Source organism: Drosophila takahashii, chromosome 3R (genome assembly GCF_030179915.1).
Source record: "Drosophila takahashii strain IR98-3 E-12201 chromosome 3R, DtakHiC1v2, whole genome shotgun sequence".
Lineage (NCBI taxonomy): Eukaryota > Metazoa > Arthropoda > Insecta > Diptera > Drosophilidae > Drosophila > Drosophila takahashii.
The window spans coordinates 37,048,550-37,064,972 of record NC_091681.1 but is presented as its reverse complement, the minus strand read 5'-3'; the positions used below and the strand labels follow the sequence as shown (position 1 = coordinate 37,064,972).

The window sequence follows — 16,423 nt, the reverse complement described above, 5'->3', positions numbered from 1 at the left end:
GCTGAACATATGCGGCATTTTTGAATTATTAATGAATTGCCAGCACAAAGGAGCCCGCAGCCATACAAGATATATATATAGTAGGATATACAACATGAGGTTGCGTGTTGTGGGCTCTTTGAAGACCAAGTTTCGAAAAGGGTTTCGTTTCGTGTGAAAATTTTGGTAAAAAGCCAGCAAACATCACATCGCAGCACCTTGGATAATTCTGGATTTATTATTCAGTAACTCACACTGCTAGGAAAATTTTGTACAGAAAAGGTTCATTTCAAAATTGTACGTTGTATAATTATTGAAGAGGGGTATCTATCATAGGAAATAAGATTCAAAATGCGCTTCGATCTGAAGGAATTGCTATTGGTGTCCATGTCTATGAGTCCAAAAGGTGTCATACGTCGGCACAAGCGATTCAAATGCGGGAAAGTAAGGTGAGTTTTGGGATCAGGTAGTTAGGATACCTTCTTATCAAGTGATCACCTTAGTTACCTGGTTCACTACGAGCTGCAGAAGGGAAAGCTTATCATTCGCAAGGTGAAGCGAGTTCGAGGAACATCCTCCTTTAATATAAGGTTACAAAAGCGTCGTCGTTTTCTGCAACGGATGTGGTATAGAGGAAGTGGTCTCATCACCCGGGAGGATGGGTTTACCCAGACCCAAAAGGTTCCCCATAACTCCATAGCAGTGGGTTCCGAGTTTCTCCAACTGGAGAGCAGTGCCAGTCAGACGCCCCACCAGGAGTGGACCAGCAGCCAGGTGGATACCTCGGATTTAATCTGTATTATTTCCAGGGAACAGCAAACCCTGAATCCCATCCAGCAGTTCGCCAGTGCAGCAGTGGGCACAGAAATTGAACTGGATAGCACGGCCAGTCAAACGTTGATCCAGGAGTGGATCAGCAGCCAGGTGGATACCTCCGATCTGATCCAGTTTATTTCCCGGGATCAGCAGACCTTCAATCCCGGCCAGCAATCGCTGGGGAGTCAAACAGAGAAGCAGACGATGCAAAGTCGTTTTACCCAGTCGCATTTTAGCTTCAAAAGCACTGCATCTCAAACCAAACTTAACACCGCCTCTCTGAGCACCCAAACGGAGCTTCACTGTACCAATGTCGCTGTCCTAACGGAAATCGATTCGCAGGAGGCGGAAACCCAGACCTACGACGACGAAGAGGAGCTAATTAAGCCCCATCTGGCGGCTCTATATCTTATCCACGACTCCATCAGGAACCAGAACGATCTTATCCACAACGAAGTTCTCAACTCGGTCAACCAACTGGTGGATCTCATCCTGCTGGAAGCGAAGAAGCGGCGAGTGGAGAAGGATCTGCCCAGGGAGGCGTCCTTGGAACCATTGACTCCAGTGCCCCCCAATCAGATCGGAGATAATGCAGCAAAGGAGAAATTACCACCCGAAGCGGAGAATAAGGAACTCCATCTGAATTCGGATCTGCAGTTCAGGATTAAAAGGTAGGGATGTGTTGACTAAAAGGTGTGCTATAAAAATGCATTCAAATAAAAGACGATCCGTAGATACACACATTTTTAAAGGTCTGCTTTACTATTTTTTAGGGGAATCTTATAGGGGAATCTTGGATAGGAGATCTAATAATTATATTCTAGGGAAGAGAAGGAGAGCATTCCCAGCTCGTTTGAATTTACTCACACAATTTTTTGTTTTGATTTTTTCTTTTTAATTTTTTAACAAACAACAAAAATTTAACAAAATGGTCCTGCTGCATTCATTATTTTATTCATTCATTCACTTAAGCACAACTGTTGTTCACATGAATTTATTTATTCCTCCTGCGATTACGATGATAAGCTATATTGGACCTAAGCCCATGAAATATTTTTTAAATCCTTTTTCTATAAATAAGTTTATTTCTCCCTTTATGAATGCTAAGTAGGGAATGTGTTTAATGTCAGACTCATAAAAATCAGCACACCTTAGTTCTTAAATTCATTGTAAAAGGAATACCCAAAGTTGAGACAAAAATATGGCTCCATGCAGTACGAAATTCTTGAGATATGTGTAAGAGTTCTGCAGCGTAACTTTGCCAAGCAAATAACAATAAAATATCTGCGTCGAAGCTGATTTACCGGCCAACTAAAAGCCTTCCATCCACAGAATCCGTAGTAAGGCGATGATGTTGGCCACCGGACCCTCGAGGAACTCGACGATGAAGTGCAGGCGCTGTGGTCTGCAGATGCACATGCATCGCAAGAGGAACCGGGTGACCAGCGAGTAGGTGACTCATGACTCTCATCCGATCCCTATTTATTTTCCTTCCCCTTCAGAAACAAAGCAACCCAAACCGAAGTAAAGGAGACGAAGGGCAGTCTGGAAATGGCCACGCAAACGAAAAAGGAGCGAGCACGCTGGACCCTGAGACGCAGTTAGAGAGGAACCCAAGGTCCTAATCCTGCAAACTTACCCCAGCAGCCAGGTCGCCGTTCTCATCCAGCTTGGACTCCTCATCCCGATGAACTTTGTGTGTTTTTTGTGTGGCACTTATAGCATGTAATATGCTGAATGGTAATTTAAATTATATTGCAATCGAATCACAGTCTCAAAGTATTTTCGTTGTGGCGCCAAATGTGGAAAAACTGCATCTAAAATCGCGTGAATAGTTTTTTAATTTCGGAATTCGGAATCCGACATTCGTTATTCGGACTTCGAAGTTCGCAAGTCAGCCGCAGACACGTCCGCACACGATAAAATCTCGCCAAAGACTGAATGAAGCGGGACGGTCGTCGTCGCCGTTTATGCCACAGAAACAGAACGAAAATACCAAGGGGATTCGGGCATTTCAGCTGGGTGCTGCAACTAACCATCATGACTAACGACTAACCGCATTGGTTTGACCCCAGTTTGGTACAATCACTTGGGTTCCCGGAAAGAAACCTCATCCGAAAAACCATTTGGAATTGTTTTGGAAATTGGTATGCAAATAGGCATTGCCAGTATTTTCTAAAAAATTACACTTGTTTCTAAAACTCTCTTGGTTAATTTAGGGTTATTGATAAGATCCTAAGTAGTAAATATTGTACTTTTATTTTCTAAGTACTTAATTGGTTAAAAACAGTGAGATATTAAAAGAAATCTAACTAATATCTTAAAACTATTGGAATGAAATTAAAAATTACGTATAAAGGTGTCTAAAAGCATACTGTAAAAAATATCCATTGCACTTTCTTTTCGGAAATATATTATTGCATACTTTTATACGGAAGTATACATGCTTTCGAATCCCAAAAATTTTAAACAAGATTAAAAAGGTACTGTAAAAAATATCCATTGCACTTATTTCTAAGGAATATATTATTGCATACTTTTAGAATTTCTGTTTCTGTTGCACCCCTTTTTTAAACAATAGAGTATCCAGGAATCAATGTTTGCAGAACCATTCTGGTTTCTTTCTTCTCCGCCTTTGGTTATTCGTGGAGTGGCTTCGACTTCGAGTTTAGAGTTCGGCTTTTTGTTTACGTTCCCATTCCCCCAACCCAACCCGCTCCCCTAACCATATTTACCCATTTTTCCGACGGTATGCAAAAAGCAACAAACAACAATAACAAAAGTCACGCCTAACGACTGTGACGTCGTCGCGACTTGGCCAGGTTCGAACCCCTGCCCCTCCTACATTTCTTACCACTCTTTGTATGGACTGTGTCCAGTCTGCAGATCGGGACCGGCTTTTAAAAGCCAGGCCAAATAATAAACATGCAAGTGCCGCATGGCGTGGCATAGAAAAGAATAAAGAGTGGCAGCCGAAAAGTTAGGACCTGGAGAGTTTGGGGTGTGAATGCGCGGAGACATCTGTGACATCCCATGGTAACTTGGAAACTTGGGAGTAGCCGGGTCCACTGATTGATTACCACGGGACCATGGGAAACGCCCCCGCGGCAAAAAGGGGTTGCAGTTTAATTGAGATTTATTTATGGTATGTATCAGCGGCCAAAGACAAAGGAACCCGAAACCCATACCAATCCTTAAACCCAATCCCAGGTCAGGTTCCCATCAGGAGCCACACAGAAAACAAATTAACAAAAGATCGGATTGATATGAAGAGGTTAATTTAATATTTTTTAAAGATCAAGTTATTTATATAATTTTGATATTAATAAAGATTAATATTGGTTCAAAAAATACTAAAGTTGGTATTTATGAAATGATAAAATATCAAGTTGATATGTTTGCATCATAGATTTGACATTAATCATATCGTCTTTTTATTGATATGAAATATGGTAGAAATGACACCATTTCATATCGAATTTTTTTCTCTGCACGTCCATAATAACGAGCAAACAATGCGCTACGTTCTCGGGATCTCTGGCAATATTTGGACAGTGGGCAATTGAAGAACTCCAATTGTGCGGCTGCTGTTTCAGTGGTTGTTATCGATGATGTTGTGTTGCCGAGCCACTTCAGTGGTCCACCACTTCCAGCACTCCCTGCAATCCACCGAAAGAATATCCAACGGTTTGGGTTGAAAATTGGGTGGACGCCGCCTGCTTGTTATTGTCAATTGTTGGCTATGAGTGGCATTGCTTTTGGTTCTCATTTTGCTTTTGGCTTTGGTTTTGGGAAGTGGCAGCCTTTGTTTTGGACAAGTTAACAGATTGCAATTGCAATTCCAGGTGGGCACTCGCGTGTGTGTAAGTGCGAGTGTGTGGGTGACATTCTAACTGTCTGAATCTGGCCTGGAATTCGTAACTTCCATTCTCATGGCATAGCACTCCATATCCAGGCCCATCATTGATTTGGGGTTCGGGGCTAAGTGGCATGTTGCGGTCTACTCACAATTTCGGGCCATGCTCACTTTAACCAGTACACTACAAGAAATGATTTCAAATATTCATTATCTATTTTTTGGATAAATTTACAAATTACTATCTTTAAGTCAATATCTTCCTGTGTGATATTGATATACATTTTGTATTTTTGGGAAGTACAGAATTCAATTACCAACTTTTTTTAATTTTTCTGGAAATTTTTGGTATGAAAACCGAATTCTTAAGTTCGAAAACTTTTTTTTCTACTTTAATTGAACATTTTGATATTTGACACGATTAATCTTAAGTTCCAAAACTCTTTTGTTAACTTTTATTGAACATTTTGGTATGAAACGCGAATTTCCAATTTCCGAAATTTTTTTTACCTTAATTTAAAATTTGGGTATATAACGCGAATTCTTAAGTCGTAAAACTCATCCCTTTTGACTGAAATTATTTTCAATTGAAAAACTCCAGTAATAGATTCTAAATTAAATTTTAAAGTGTTCTGCTCAATCAGATTGCTTTCCCTGTAACAAGCCAACATCAAAATCAACGCCCACCTCGAGTTCAGCTCGTTAAGCCCAATTAGGCATTCGTAGTTACTGGCTGGTCAGCTTGGCTCGTTCTATAACAGAGCACAACTTTCACTTTAAATGCGAACAATGGCTGCAAATTCGCAGACATGAACTTACTGAAAAACTGTACAAAAAGCCCAACAAAATGGCGCAGACAACGAACAACAAAAGCAAAATGGCGTCTGCTTCCTTCCGGTCTGCCAAAAAATATGATTGAATAGTCAAAAAAAGAACAGCATGCCCTCAAAAAATAAGAAAAGAATCAAAGAAAATGGAATAGAGAAACTTTGGTTTTGCCTCCTTTTTTTCGCCCGTTGGATTCGGAATCGGAAAACCTGGCCTCTTGGCCGTAAAGTAAACCACCTTCCCCATAAAGCTGCCATAAAAAAAGTGTGCTGAGAGGCAATCATTTCCATTTCCATTTCCCAGAAGTACCTGCTAGGTATACCTATACCATGTACTTGCAAATTTCCGCAAGCTGCCGCAAATGATTAATGTCAATAAACGTTGGCTTGGATGGAAAAGCTGGCTGTGCTGGGCATCGGATCATTCAAGAAAGCTGGGGACCCAGTTCTGGAGAGGCAGAGGCAGCCATGTGGGTCGTGAACCCGGCGAATCGAGGACAGCAACGATCCGCAAGCGTCGTGTGGGTGCACAAGTTCAAGTGGTGCGGTGGCTCGGTGGCTCAGGCGGTTCTGCTGGTCAGGTGCCGCGGTGGATAACCTCGATAAGTTGAAAATTGCCGGGCATAGGCTAATACTGAAATGCACTTGGAAAAACTAGAAAAAATATTTTTTTTACATTTCCTGCATAATTCACTAGTTTTCTAAAGTTTACAAATTTGCAAACAGGAGTATTATTTGTCAAAAATCCTAATCCCTTTATTCCTTCCAAAATAACAAAATAATCCGAAATAATTTCTTTTTGACAATTTTTTGCAAACAAGAATGAAGGCACGCCTTTTAAAAATGCAAAATAATTCTTTTCCTGTTCCCCAAGTTGAAAATGTTTGGTAAAAGTGTAGAATAAATAAATACCAAATTCAAAAATTGGTCAAAAAATCAATTTTTTTGAAAAGTGAGTCAAAACATTCAATCTTTTAATTGTGGGCTTATATTTATCCAATTTAAAATCGCAAAAAAATGTTTTTGGTTTAAATCCTTAGTTTTTGAAAACTAGAACATTGTATTGGTATGATATATTTTCCTGAGTGCATATATAGATGCTGCAATTACCGCTGCCATGAGGCAGCAATTTGGTGGTAGGGTGAGCGAAAATCAGCCACGCCTTCCAAGCACGATAATTAGCTGGGCGATCTAATGAGGAATTCGAAAGTGGCAACGCCTGCGCCTTTGGGATATGACAACTGTATTTCTTTCTACATATTTATTTATTTACCCTTTTTTTCCCCGTTTTTTTATTGTTGGCCATGCCAGGCATGTCCAGCAATTTCACCGCTCGTTCAAACGGCGGCGTCGTCGGCATTTGCCTATGGTTTATTTTATTTGCCACGTCACTCCCGCCGCACATGCGCATTTCTTAGTCGAATGTGACAGGTGAGTCGGGGCCGCCAGGGAAAACCTTTTGGCTTGGGAAACCTCAACAGCACGCGATCCAATCCGATCGGATCCGAACCTAACCTTACCTAACCGAAGCGATCCAAAAGTAATGGAATGCTCACCGCTCCAAGGGTCATTGTCATCGGGCATGCAGACTGGAGGAGTCTCCCAAGTGCCTCTAATTCAATTACCAACCGACTGCATTCTGCATTCTGAATTCTCTATTTTCTATTCTCGTTGGCCCCACACAGCGTCACACAGAGAATCCCATTCGGTTGCAATTTAGCTAACGGCAATTCTGCATTTAAGCCATATTTGGCTGGATCCGGTAAATGCCCGCAGACGCCTTGATTGACAGCCGCAAGAAATCGTGGAAATTGAGGTGTTGACAGCGTGTCAACCGAAAAGGATCTGGCGGATCCATATTAAACACTGGGCTCCATTTTATTGGCCATGGTAGTTAACGCCACTGCAAATCAGAATTTTAAATAGCTTTTAGTAATCTTTTCAAAAAACTTGTAAAATTGTAGAGCGTGCTTTTTAACCATTTTTTTGCTACAGTTTTACAGAGAAATAACAAATCTATGGGCCTAAAATTATGCAATCCTACGTGTCTAATCGAATATTTTCACTTTAATGCGACGTCTTTTAACTACTGTTTCTAAAAACACTATAAAGAACAAATTGTTTTGATAAAGCCGCGAGATTGTTATGCTAGTTTTCGAAAATTAATCTATAAATTTGTAAGTGTGTAATAAATTAATATAATTAAAATTACATCTAAAAGTTTAATATGTGTGAGAATTTACACACTTTTTTTCCATTTCAAATACAATTTTTTAATGATAATTTTGGGAATATTTTTTTTTTTGTTAAACTGTTTATAATTTGTTCTTTACAAGATCTAAATATTTCAAATGTGCGCGCCAACTTTGTACTAAAATCTAAAAATACCAAAATAAAATACCAACAGTATTTCCAGTTCGACCCTCCACGGTGGTGGTTTTACCAAACAGCCGAGCGACGGTCATACTGCAGGCCAATTTGGAAAATTTCAGCGAAAATTGAGAAAGAAAAGCGTGTTTGTGTATCGAAAAGCCTCAGAATTGGTGTGAAAATGACCTCGCTGGACCCGGCGCCGAACAAGACGTGGGAGCTGTCGCTGTACGAGCTGCAGCGCAAGCCGCAGGAGGTGATCACGGACAGCACGGAGATTGCGGTCTCCCCGCGGAGCCTCCACAGCGAACTCATGTGTCCCATCTGTTTGGACATGCTGAAGAAGACGATGACCACGAAGGAGTGCCTGCATCGCTTCTGCTCCGACTGCATTGTGACCGCCCTGCGTTCCGGCAACAAGGAGTGCCCCACCTGCCGCAAGAAGCTCGTCTCCAAGCGCTCCCTGCGCGCCGATCCCAACTTCGACCTGCTCATCTCGAAGATCTACCCCAGTCGCGAGGAGTACGAGGCCATCCAGGAGAAGGTGATGGCCAAGTTCAACCAGACGCAGTCGCAGCAGGCGCTGGTCAACTCGATTAACGAGGGCATCAAGCTGCAGTCGCAGAACAGGCCGCAAAGATTTCGCACCAAGGGAGGAGGAGGTGGTAATGCTAATGGTGCTCCTACGGTAACAGCAGCACCTCCTGCTCCAGGTGCCCCCGCCGCCGTTGCCCGCAATGCCTCTAATCAAATGCATGTCCACGACACGGCCTCCAACGACAGCAACAGCAATACGAACAGCATAGATCGCGAGAACCGGGATCCCGGTCACTCGGGCACTTCGGCCGCCTCGGCTATAACCAGCGCCTCCAATGCGGCGCCCTCGTCGTCGGTTAATTCCGGTGGCGGCGCCAGCACTTCGGCCACACGGATGCAGGTAGACGACGCCTCCAATCCGCCCTCGATGCGGAGCACCCCATCGCCGGTGCCCTCCAACTCGAGCAGTTCGAAACCCAAGCGCGCCATGTCGGTGCTGACCTCGGAAAGGTCCGAGGAGTCCGAGTCCGACTCCCAGATGGACTGCCGCACCGAGGGCGACTCCAATATCGATACCGAAGGCGAGGGCAATGGCGAGCTGGGGATCAACGATGAAATTGAGCTCGTTTTCAAGCCACATCCCACGGAAATGTCGGCGGATAACCAGCTAATACGGGCACTCAAGGAGAATTGCGTGCGATACATAAAGACCACAGCGAATGCCACCGTCGATCATCTCAGTAAGTATCTGGCCATGCGGCTAACACTCGATCTAGGCGCCGATCTGCCGGAGGCCTGTCGCCTGCTCAACTTCTGCATCTACGTGGCGCCGCAGCCGCAGCAACTGGTCATCCTGAATGGCAACCAAACGCTGCATCAGGTCAACGATAAGTTCTGGAAGGTAAGTCTATAGTTTTCCAATCTGAATCTTACTAATCATCTTACTAATCTTTATCCAGGTAAACAAGCCCATGGAAATGTATTACTCGTGGAAGAAAACCTAAGCAGTACGGCAGGTGTTTAGTTTTAGGGCGTTTATTTCTGTACTGGAAATATTTCTAGATGTAGAGCTTGACACGTATATAAAGCATTCATTATAAAACAAAATATATATTTGATTGTAAGTAAAAGTTGAAAGTTTCCAGGGATAATCTAATCTATTAACCAGGGATCGTTATTTGAGATTTTTATTTTAAAAAGACTACTGTGATATTTAGTTTTAAATTGTTGATTCAAACGTGTACAAATTTCAGTAGGCCTTTTAAAGTAAAAATCTCAAATAACGATTATTTACGGTCCCTGCTATTAACAGACCAACGGACTACTTCATTTCCTCCGGTACGCATTTCAATTTCTTGGCAATTGCCAATTTGAAATCGTGAAAATCGTCACTCGCCTCAATTTCGTTGCAGCATTTGACCTGGATTCGGATCAGACATTGATTGATTTCCATCCGGTTGTCCTTCAGATCCTTTTCTAAATCACGGGGAAGACCCAACTTGCTTAGCTCGTTAAAATCTTCAGGGGTGACAATGGGCTGCGCTTCAAGTTGAACGCACTTCTCGTAGATGTCCAGGTACTGCTGGGTTTCATTCTTATCGCCGCGACGTCTTTGCTCCATGAATTGGCGAAATAGCTTGGCGGCCAGCTTGTTCGCTAGAGTGTCCTTAACCCTTCCAAACAGATCTTGAATCCGCAGGACATCCGCCACTGAGATATCTGAGCAGCCGCAAAAGCACTTGATCATTTCCTGGGCCCTGTTCTGTTTAGTATTCAATGGCTTATTATTTTTAGTCCTTTTTTGTTGGTCTGGATTTACCTACTTTGTACGAATAGGAAGCCATTGCGAATGTTTTTGATGCGGATTCACTGGCGACGACTTCAATAATGACTGTGAATTACCTTTTTCGGAATGCTTTTATAACCAAGATTGCATTATCAACAAAGAATGGTAAAGGTCCAGGTTTTATCAATCACTTCATGGATCGTATATTTATTTGAAATGCATTTCGTATATTTCTATAAACGTTTATGGCGATTTCCCGGAAAAGACCTATTTGATATGCGTTCCTAACCGATTACTGAACGTTTTTGTTTCCAAGATAGCATTAACAATATGGATCCATATTTAACCAATAAATATTTTGATTTTGTGACTGTTCCGAATTGGTTATAAAGGTATAAACTCGTCATAAGAAAATATGTATCGTTCGCATTTCGGATCAGGTAATTTATTTCTATACCTCTAGTGCGTAACAAGATTACAAAGCGTACAATATAAAAACAACTATATATTTAATGTTAGGTAAAAAGTTATATATTCCGTAACTGTGGGTTCAATAGAATGTGAATGTTTGGTGAGCTTAAAGGCTCTAGCACGTCTCGGAAGCCACAGTGAGATTAGGAGGACGGTTTCCGTTTCTTCGTTGTTTGATCCAGAGTATAATGATTGTGGTGGCCCCTAAGGCACTGGGAAAGGTGTGGAGAGAGGAGCGAGGTTTGGTGCGGTTCTCCAAAGGTAACCAAGTGACTTTGGAAGGCGTTGCACGGTGAACACATAAAGCATATATCATATAAAGACTATATCATTTCGGCACCCGACGCATCTTGGCCACGATGGCGTCCCTGAAGTCCCGGAAATCGCTGCTGGCCTCGATTTCGTTGCGACACTTTCCCTGGATGCGGTAGAGACCCCGATTGATGTCCGTTCGATCGGCGCTGAGCATCCGTCTGGATAGATCCTGCTCCAGGTCATAGGGCAGGCCCAAATCCACCAGTTCATCGACCTCGTCCTGGGCAAAGGTGCGCTGGTTCTCCTCCAGAAACTCGGCGCACTTCTCGTAGATATCCAGGTACTGTTCGGCCTCGTCCTTGTCGCCGGAACGCCTCGTCTCCATGAACTTTCGCAGCAGTCTGGTGGCCTCCTTGTCCAGCAATGTTTCGTGTACACTATTCGACAGGGAGTAGATCCTCCGAACTTCGGCGATGGTCATGTCGCTGCAGCCGCAGAAGCACTTAATCAGCTGCACCGTTTTGTCCTGAAAATCCGATGATTAATACACTTCCTGTTTAGAATTTTACAATCTTTACCTTGTACGAACTGCAGGCCATGGTGAATGTCCTAGATTATGTCAATCCTTCTACAATTCGGCTATTTATCGCAGGGTCAAAACACACATAATTCGCTCTTATGACCGGTAAAATTATTTTACCCAAATTTTATTGGTCAACAATATGGAAAGTATGATTGCTCATAGGTGTGCCGAAAATACAGATGTACGGTGCTTCTAACGATGAACTATGGTCAGTCTAAATGAGCTCGAATACTTGTTACCCGCGCTATTCCAAAACTAAGAATAATGTATGGGAAGCTGTTTTTTTGAGCAATAGTGAATCTATTTCCAAAATATATAGTCATAACATAATTTAATCTATGGTTTATTCATATTTCATTTGTGCGTTATTCGTTAACCACAATTATTTGATAGTAAATTTGGAAATATAATTTCTACTCTACGTTGAGTTAAAATTTTAAACTAATTGAATTATTTATATGTCTCTCTAAAATAATAATCACTTATTATTATCACTTTTTAAACTAAGGATTGAGCTAGTAAAATCTAATAAAATGTGTTCGTCACATTGACTCAACCGAAAACTTTAAAACAGAAAAAAAATTTAATATTAAGCGCTAAAATACTTCCTACAAAATATGTTAATTGGCACTGACTAATTGTTTTTTCCTTGAATCGCATATTTCTTGAATCCTTTCAATTTCCTCGACTGGAATCGACAGCCTTATCTCAGGTAGGTTCAGCTCCTCCCACTCGCTCCCATCGCTTCCGCACAAGACGATCTTGGCCTCCTCAAGAAACTCGTTGCAACTGTCATACATTCGCAAGCTGATTTCGTTATCGGCCTGTTCTACTTTATATCCATAAGGAAGTTGGTATCCGGCTTCATCCTGCATAAAAGCTTTGAGTAGCACGGAAGCTACCTGCTCCTCAAGGATCTTCTCTCCGAAATTCGTTGCCTTGGCGGTATAAATGCAGGCCAGCAAGCACATATATTTCTCCTAGGGTTTTTGAAAAATTATTATTATGTCACTTTTGAATTTCTTATTTCCTATATTTTCTCTACGTACCTTTTTCTTAGCATCCTCCATGATGATGAGTTTAGTTTTAAGTCTTTCCTTTTACTAGTTGTATAGAATAATGGGCTGTGTCCGCAATTCATAATTGCTCAAGAATACGACAACATTTTCTGACTGTTCAGTAAAATTGAGTCATTTCACTCAGAATGATAAAAAACATCACTATGGACGGCAGTCCATGTAGTGACGAAGCGCACCAGGAGAGTGTGCGAAGGCGACTACTATATATACACGAAGAAATGAAAATCAACTGTGATGGTCCGATCATAATGAATGATATACCTATCGAAAGGTATTGCGAAAACTAACAGGATTGCATACCAACCCTCTAAGAAAATTAATTGGCTTGGGAGAGAGAGCGGTGAAAGTGAAAAAGTGAAAATTTCGAAATTTGGAGCTGCTGGGGCCGGTGGGGATAAAAGCCCCCTCGAAATGTTTTAGTTGTATTCTTTTTGAAAATACCCGTCGAATGAGGGGTCATTTGTCAAAATCCGACGCTCCGTTCAAAAGTTATAGCCAAAATAAGATTTCCTTCGTCTTCCCAAAATGAAAATTTAATTCTGTTTGTCAGTTTGTCAGTTTGTCAGTTTGTCCAAAACATGTTTTTTAAGTTTTGAAAATTTGATATGACGTTCATCACATCGATATGAAAAACTTTTGTTCTACCACTTTTGGAAAAACTCGCTAGTTTAGCGGGAAAACAGCTATAAATAGCTAAAATTCGGAAATCCGTAACTTATATACTACTAAAGCTACAGACTTGTGCTGCATCTCGTTTGAAAGGTATTTTTAAATGCTATAAACGCCTTCTATATGCAATTTGTGTAAATGTAATAATTAAAAAAATATGAACAAAAGACAATTTTTTAAAACTTTTTTTTTAGCTTTTTTTTATTTTTCTCAAAAACGGCTCTAACGATTTTCTTTAAAACCTTAAACTGTATAGCCCTTGAGATTCCTTAAATTTTGGTATATAACACATTACTGTAAAAAGTCACGTTTAAAAGTTATTTTTATACGAAAATAGCCACTTTTGCCAGCTCGAACAATTAACGCTCCCTGAGTATTGAATTTTGTGGGAGGGTATCCGAACTGTATTTTAGGGTCATGGAATCAGTAAATTTGCACTTAAGAGTTCCATATAGGAATCTTTTGTTCTACGACTTTTGGAAAAAGCCGCTACTTTAGCGGGAAAAAGCTAAAAATAGCTAAATTTCGTTAGTTTGTAAGTTCTACACTACTAAAGGTACAGACATGTGCTATACCTCGTTTAAAAGGTATTTTGAAATACTTCAACGCCTTTTTAACTTAATTTGTTAAAATACAATAGTTTAAAAATAATGATTGACCAATTTAAATTTAAATGTATATATTAGCTCCTATGAGAGCAAATGTAAACAAACAAAAACTTCTGATATCAAATAAAAACACCTCTTAACGAGGTAAAAAACTAGTGACGACCGCACCTTCAACATACAAAAGTTCTGATATCAACATTTGTGACGAAAAATTATTACACTCGTCATTAAATAGACTTTCTAATCTTTTCTCATTCGTCACGCTGCAATAGAAAATGCCTGTAAAGGGAAAAAGGCTGGAATAGTTTGCTAGGGCGGGCCGAATGAGAAAATATTAGAAAGTCTATTTAATGACGAGTGTAATAATTTTTCGTCACAAATGTTGATATCAGAACTTTTGTATGTTGAAGGTGCGGTCGTCACTAGTTTTTTACCTCGTTAAGAGGTGTTTTTATTTGATTTATTTTGACTCAAATTTTTGAGGGTTTCGACTTTGTGATACTCGGTAATCGCAATTTTTCAAACAAATCTTACTAAAATTTACAAAAAAAAAAAAATAAAACAAAAGATATAAAATCCATGGGCATTATTAAACAAAATGTTCTTCCTTTGACAAAGTTTCTAAAATCCAATACCCACTCCAAATACCGAAGATAACATTAAAATTTAAAAGAATCTCATACTTTATTAGGGAAATACATATAATCAAAAGTTTGTAAACAACAGAAAGTTTCTTAATTTCACCTACAGCTTGGACTTGAGGGCGTTCTGGAAGTCGGTAATCACTATTTTTCAAACGAACCTTACTAACATTTTACAAAAATAAAAATAATAAAATAAATGATATAAAATTCATAGGCATTATTAAACAAAATGTTCTTCCTTTGACAAAGTTTCTAAAATCCAATACCCACTCCAAATACCGAAGATAATATTACAATTTAAAAGAATCTCATACTTTATTAGGGAAATACATAAAATCAAAAGTGTGTAAACAACAGAAAGTTCCGCAATTAGATTGCACCTACAGCTTGGACTTGAGGGCCTTCATCAGCTTCTCCAGCTTGAGGGCCTTCTGGAAGTCGCCGCTGATCTTCAGCTTGCCGGTCATGTAGGCGGGGGCCGCCTTCAGTTTGCCGGAGAACATGTCGAAGAAGTTGTTCGAGTTCATGGTCAGCGTGGCGTCGGGAGTGGCGGGCGGAGTTCCGGAGCCGCAGGAGCCGGAGCCGTTCTTGAGGTCCAGGAACCAGGTGCCCTGCTCGGCGCCGCTGATGTTGAACTGGAAGACGGCCTGCGTCTTCGCGACGATCTCGGGCGAGAGTAGAGATTCGATTTTCTGGAACAGCTGGGGTATCTTTGCTCCAGCAGCTGGAGTGCCAGCCGAAGCTCCTCCGGTAGGAGCAGCATCCTCCACCGGAGCGCCCTTCTCCTCCACGAAGAAGTCCACCATCAGCTTGTCGGCGTTCTCGCGAATGCAGGCGTAGTCCGTCAAATCCGTAATGCCCGCCGTCTCCAGCACCTCGTCGTCCACGAAGAACTGGCCGGTGGACTGCCTGGGTTCCCTACTCAAGATGGCATAGGCGGCATCGGCCATGATCTCCGGCTTGCGTGACCACTGCGCCGAATCCGGACCAGTGAGCATCTCGATGGCAGCCGTGTGGATGGCAGTGCGTGGCCACAAGGCATTCACGGAGATGCCCTGATCGCGGAACTCCTCGGCCATGCCGAGCACACACATGGACATGCCGTACTTGGCCATGGTGTAGGCCACATGGGGGCCGAACCACTTGGCCTTCATGCTCAGCGGCGGCGAGATGTTGAGGATGTGGGCGTGGTTGCTCTTCTTTAAATAGGGCAAACACTCCTTGGACACCAAAAAGGTGCCGCGTGTGTTGATGTTGTGCATCAGATCGTAGCGCTTCATGTCGGTGCCCGGCGTGTTGGTCAGGGAGATGGCGCTGGCATTGTTGACCACAATATCGATGCCACCGAACTTGGCCACCGCCGCCTCCACGGCGCCGCGCACCTGCTGCTCATCGCGCACGTCCACCACACAGGGATAGGCCTTGCCGCCCGCCCTCTCGATCTCCTCGGCCGCCGAGTAGATAGTTCCGGGCAGCTTGGGATGCGGCTCCGCCGTCTTGGCCGCCACCACAATGTTGGCTCCATCGCGGGCCGCCTTCAGGGCGATCTCCTTGCCGATTCCCCGCGAGGCGCCCGTGATGAACAGCGTCCGTCCTGCCAGCTTGCCCGTGTTGATCATCCTGTCCAAAGTTTATAGACCGTTTGCCGTGAGATCTCGATTCCCACTGTTAACGGTGATACGGCTGGAAATCGGGGATCCAAGAGAAAGTCCAAAGTGCAGATTCAGCCGATTTGATCCACACAACAAGTCGGCGAGCGAGAGAGCGGCATCTGCTCTCTCTTTTCTCCCCCGGTGGGGTCTTGCGACCGCTAGAGATGGGCAAGTCTCAGTCACGCACGAAAACGATATTAGATCTTTAATAATTACTTTTTAAAATTATTAAATGAGTGTAAATATAATGCAATTTATGTACACCATTTGAATTCGAAGGAAACATTTTTT

At 42.1% G+C, this 16,423-nt stretch overlaps 5 protein-coding genes and 1 long non-coding RNA gene across 7 annotated transcripts; 3 read left to right on the top strand and 3 right to left on the bottom strand.

The window, feature by feature from the left end:
* The first annotated feature begins 217 nt into the window (after nt 1-217).
* LOC108065901 (uncharacterized) lies at nt 218-2,566 on the top strand. Its single transcript, XM_017154163.3, has 4 exons — nt 218-428; nt 483-1,466; nt 2,128-2,244; nt 2,298-2,566. Exons 1-4 carry the CDS (start codon nt 331-333, stop codon nt 2,398-2,400), a joined length of 1,302 nt encoding a protein of 433 aa, XP_017009652.2. The 5' UTR covers nt 218-330; the 3' UTR covers nt 2,401-2,566.
* A 5,331-nt stretch (nt 2,567-7,897) lies between these two features.
* Nucleotides 7,898-9,515, top strand: Sce (E3 ubiquitin-protein ligase Sce). Its single transcript, XM_017154142.3, has 2 exons — nt 7,898-9,286; nt 9,345-9,515. Exons 1-2 carry the CDS (start codon nt 8,030-8,032, stop codon nt 9,387-9,389), a joined length of 1,302 nt encoding a protein of 433 aa, XP_017009631.2. The 5' UTR covers nt 7,898-8,029; the 3' UTR covers nt 9,390-9,515.
* Nucleotides 9,516-9,579: 64 nt separating this feature from the next.
* Nucleotides 9,580-10,342, bottom strand: LOC108065494 (uncharacterized). Its single transcript, XM_017153497.3, has 2 exons — nt 10,209-10,342; nt 9,580-10,147 (listed from the first exon to the last, which is right to left on the bottom strand). The coding sequence occupies exons 1-2, from the start codon at nt 10,227-10,229 to the stop codon at nt 9,707-9,709; spliced, it is 462 nt and encodes a 153-aa protein (XP_017008986.2). The 5' UTR covers nt 10,230-10,342; the 3' UTR covers nt 9,580-9,706.
* On the top strand, nt 9,664-10,547 carry LOC138913373 (uncharacterized). Its single transcript, XR_011419077.1, has 2 exons — nt 9,664-9,723; nt 9,798-10,547. It is a non-coding gene; the product is annotated as an uncharacterized lncRNA (long non-coding RNA).
* Nucleotides 10,548-10,600: 53 nt separating this feature from the next.
* Nucleotides 10,601-12,669, bottom strand: LOC108065551 (uncharacterized). Of its 2 annotated transcripts, XM_070216933.1 has the most exons (3): nt 12,530-12,669; nt 11,476-12,460; nt 10,601-11,423 (listed from the first exon to the last, which is right to left on the bottom strand). In XM_070216933.1, exons 2-3 carry the CDS (start codon nt 11,494-11,496, stop codon nt 10,971-10,973), a joined length of 474 nt encoding a protein of 157 aa, XP_070073034.1. In that variant the 5' UTR covers nt 11,497-12,460; nt 12,530-12,669; the 3' UTR covers nt 10,601-10,970. The 2 variants fall into 2 exon arrangements, with proteins under 2 accessions (XP_070073034.1, XP_017009055.2); XM_017153566.3 differs by lacking the exon at nt 12,530-12,669 and having other exon boundaries at nt 11,476-12,506.
* A 2,101-nt stretch (nt 12,670-14,770) lies between these two features.
* On the bottom strand, nt 14,771-16,254 carry Hsdl2 (Hydroxysteroid dehydrogenase like 2). The gene has a single exon (XM_017154151.3). The coding sequence runs from the start codon at nt 16,097-16,099 to the stop codon at nt 14,861-14,863; it is 1,239 nt and encodes a 412-aa protein (XP_017009640.2). The 5' UTR covers nt 16,100-16,254; the 3' UTR covers nt 14,771-14,860.
* Between the last annotated feature and the right edge of the window lie 169 nt (nt 16,255-16,423).

Excerpts from the sequence above, each read along its gene's own strand:
- LOC108065901 (XM_017154163.3), top strand. The coding sequence starts at position 331 with ATGCGCTTCGATCTGAAGGAATTGCTATTGGTGTCCATGTCTATGAGT. Across the intron at positions 1,467-2,127 it reads CTGCAGTTCAGGATTAAAAG|AATCCGTAGTAAGGCGATGA; the intron begins GTAGGGATGTGT and ends TTCCATCCACAG. Across the intron at positions 2,245-2,297 it reads AGGAACCGGGTGACCAGCGA|AAACAAAGCAACCCAAACCG; the intron begins GTAGGTGACTCA and ends CTTCCCCTTCAG.
- Sce (XM_017154142.3), top strand. The coding sequence starts at position 8,030 with ATGACCTCGCTGGACCCGGCGCCGAACAAGACGTGGGAGCTGTCGCTG. Across the intron at positions 9,287-9,344 it reads TCAACGATAAGTTCTGGAAG|GTAAACAAGCCCATGGAAAT; the intron begins GTAAGTCTATAG and ends ATCTTTATCCAG.
- LOC108065494 (XM_017153497.3), bottom strand. The coding sequence starts at position 10,229 with ATGGCTTCCTATTCGTACAAA. Across the intron at positions 10,148-10,208 it reads TGGCTTCCTATTCGTACAAA|AACAGGGCCCAGGAAATGAT; the intron begins GTAGGTAAATCC and ends AATACTAAACAG.
- LOC108065551 (XM_070216933.1), bottom strand. The coding sequence starts at position 11,496 with ATGGCCTGCAGTTCGTACAAG. Across the intron at positions 11,424-11,475 it reads TGGCCTGCAGTTCGTACAAG|GACAAAACGGTGCAGCTGAT; the intron begins GTAAAGATTGTA and ends TCGGATTTTCAG.
- Hsdl2 (XM_017154151.3), bottom strand. The coding sequence starts at position 16,099 with ATGATCAACACGGGCAAGCTGGCAGGACGGACGCTGTTCATCACGGGC.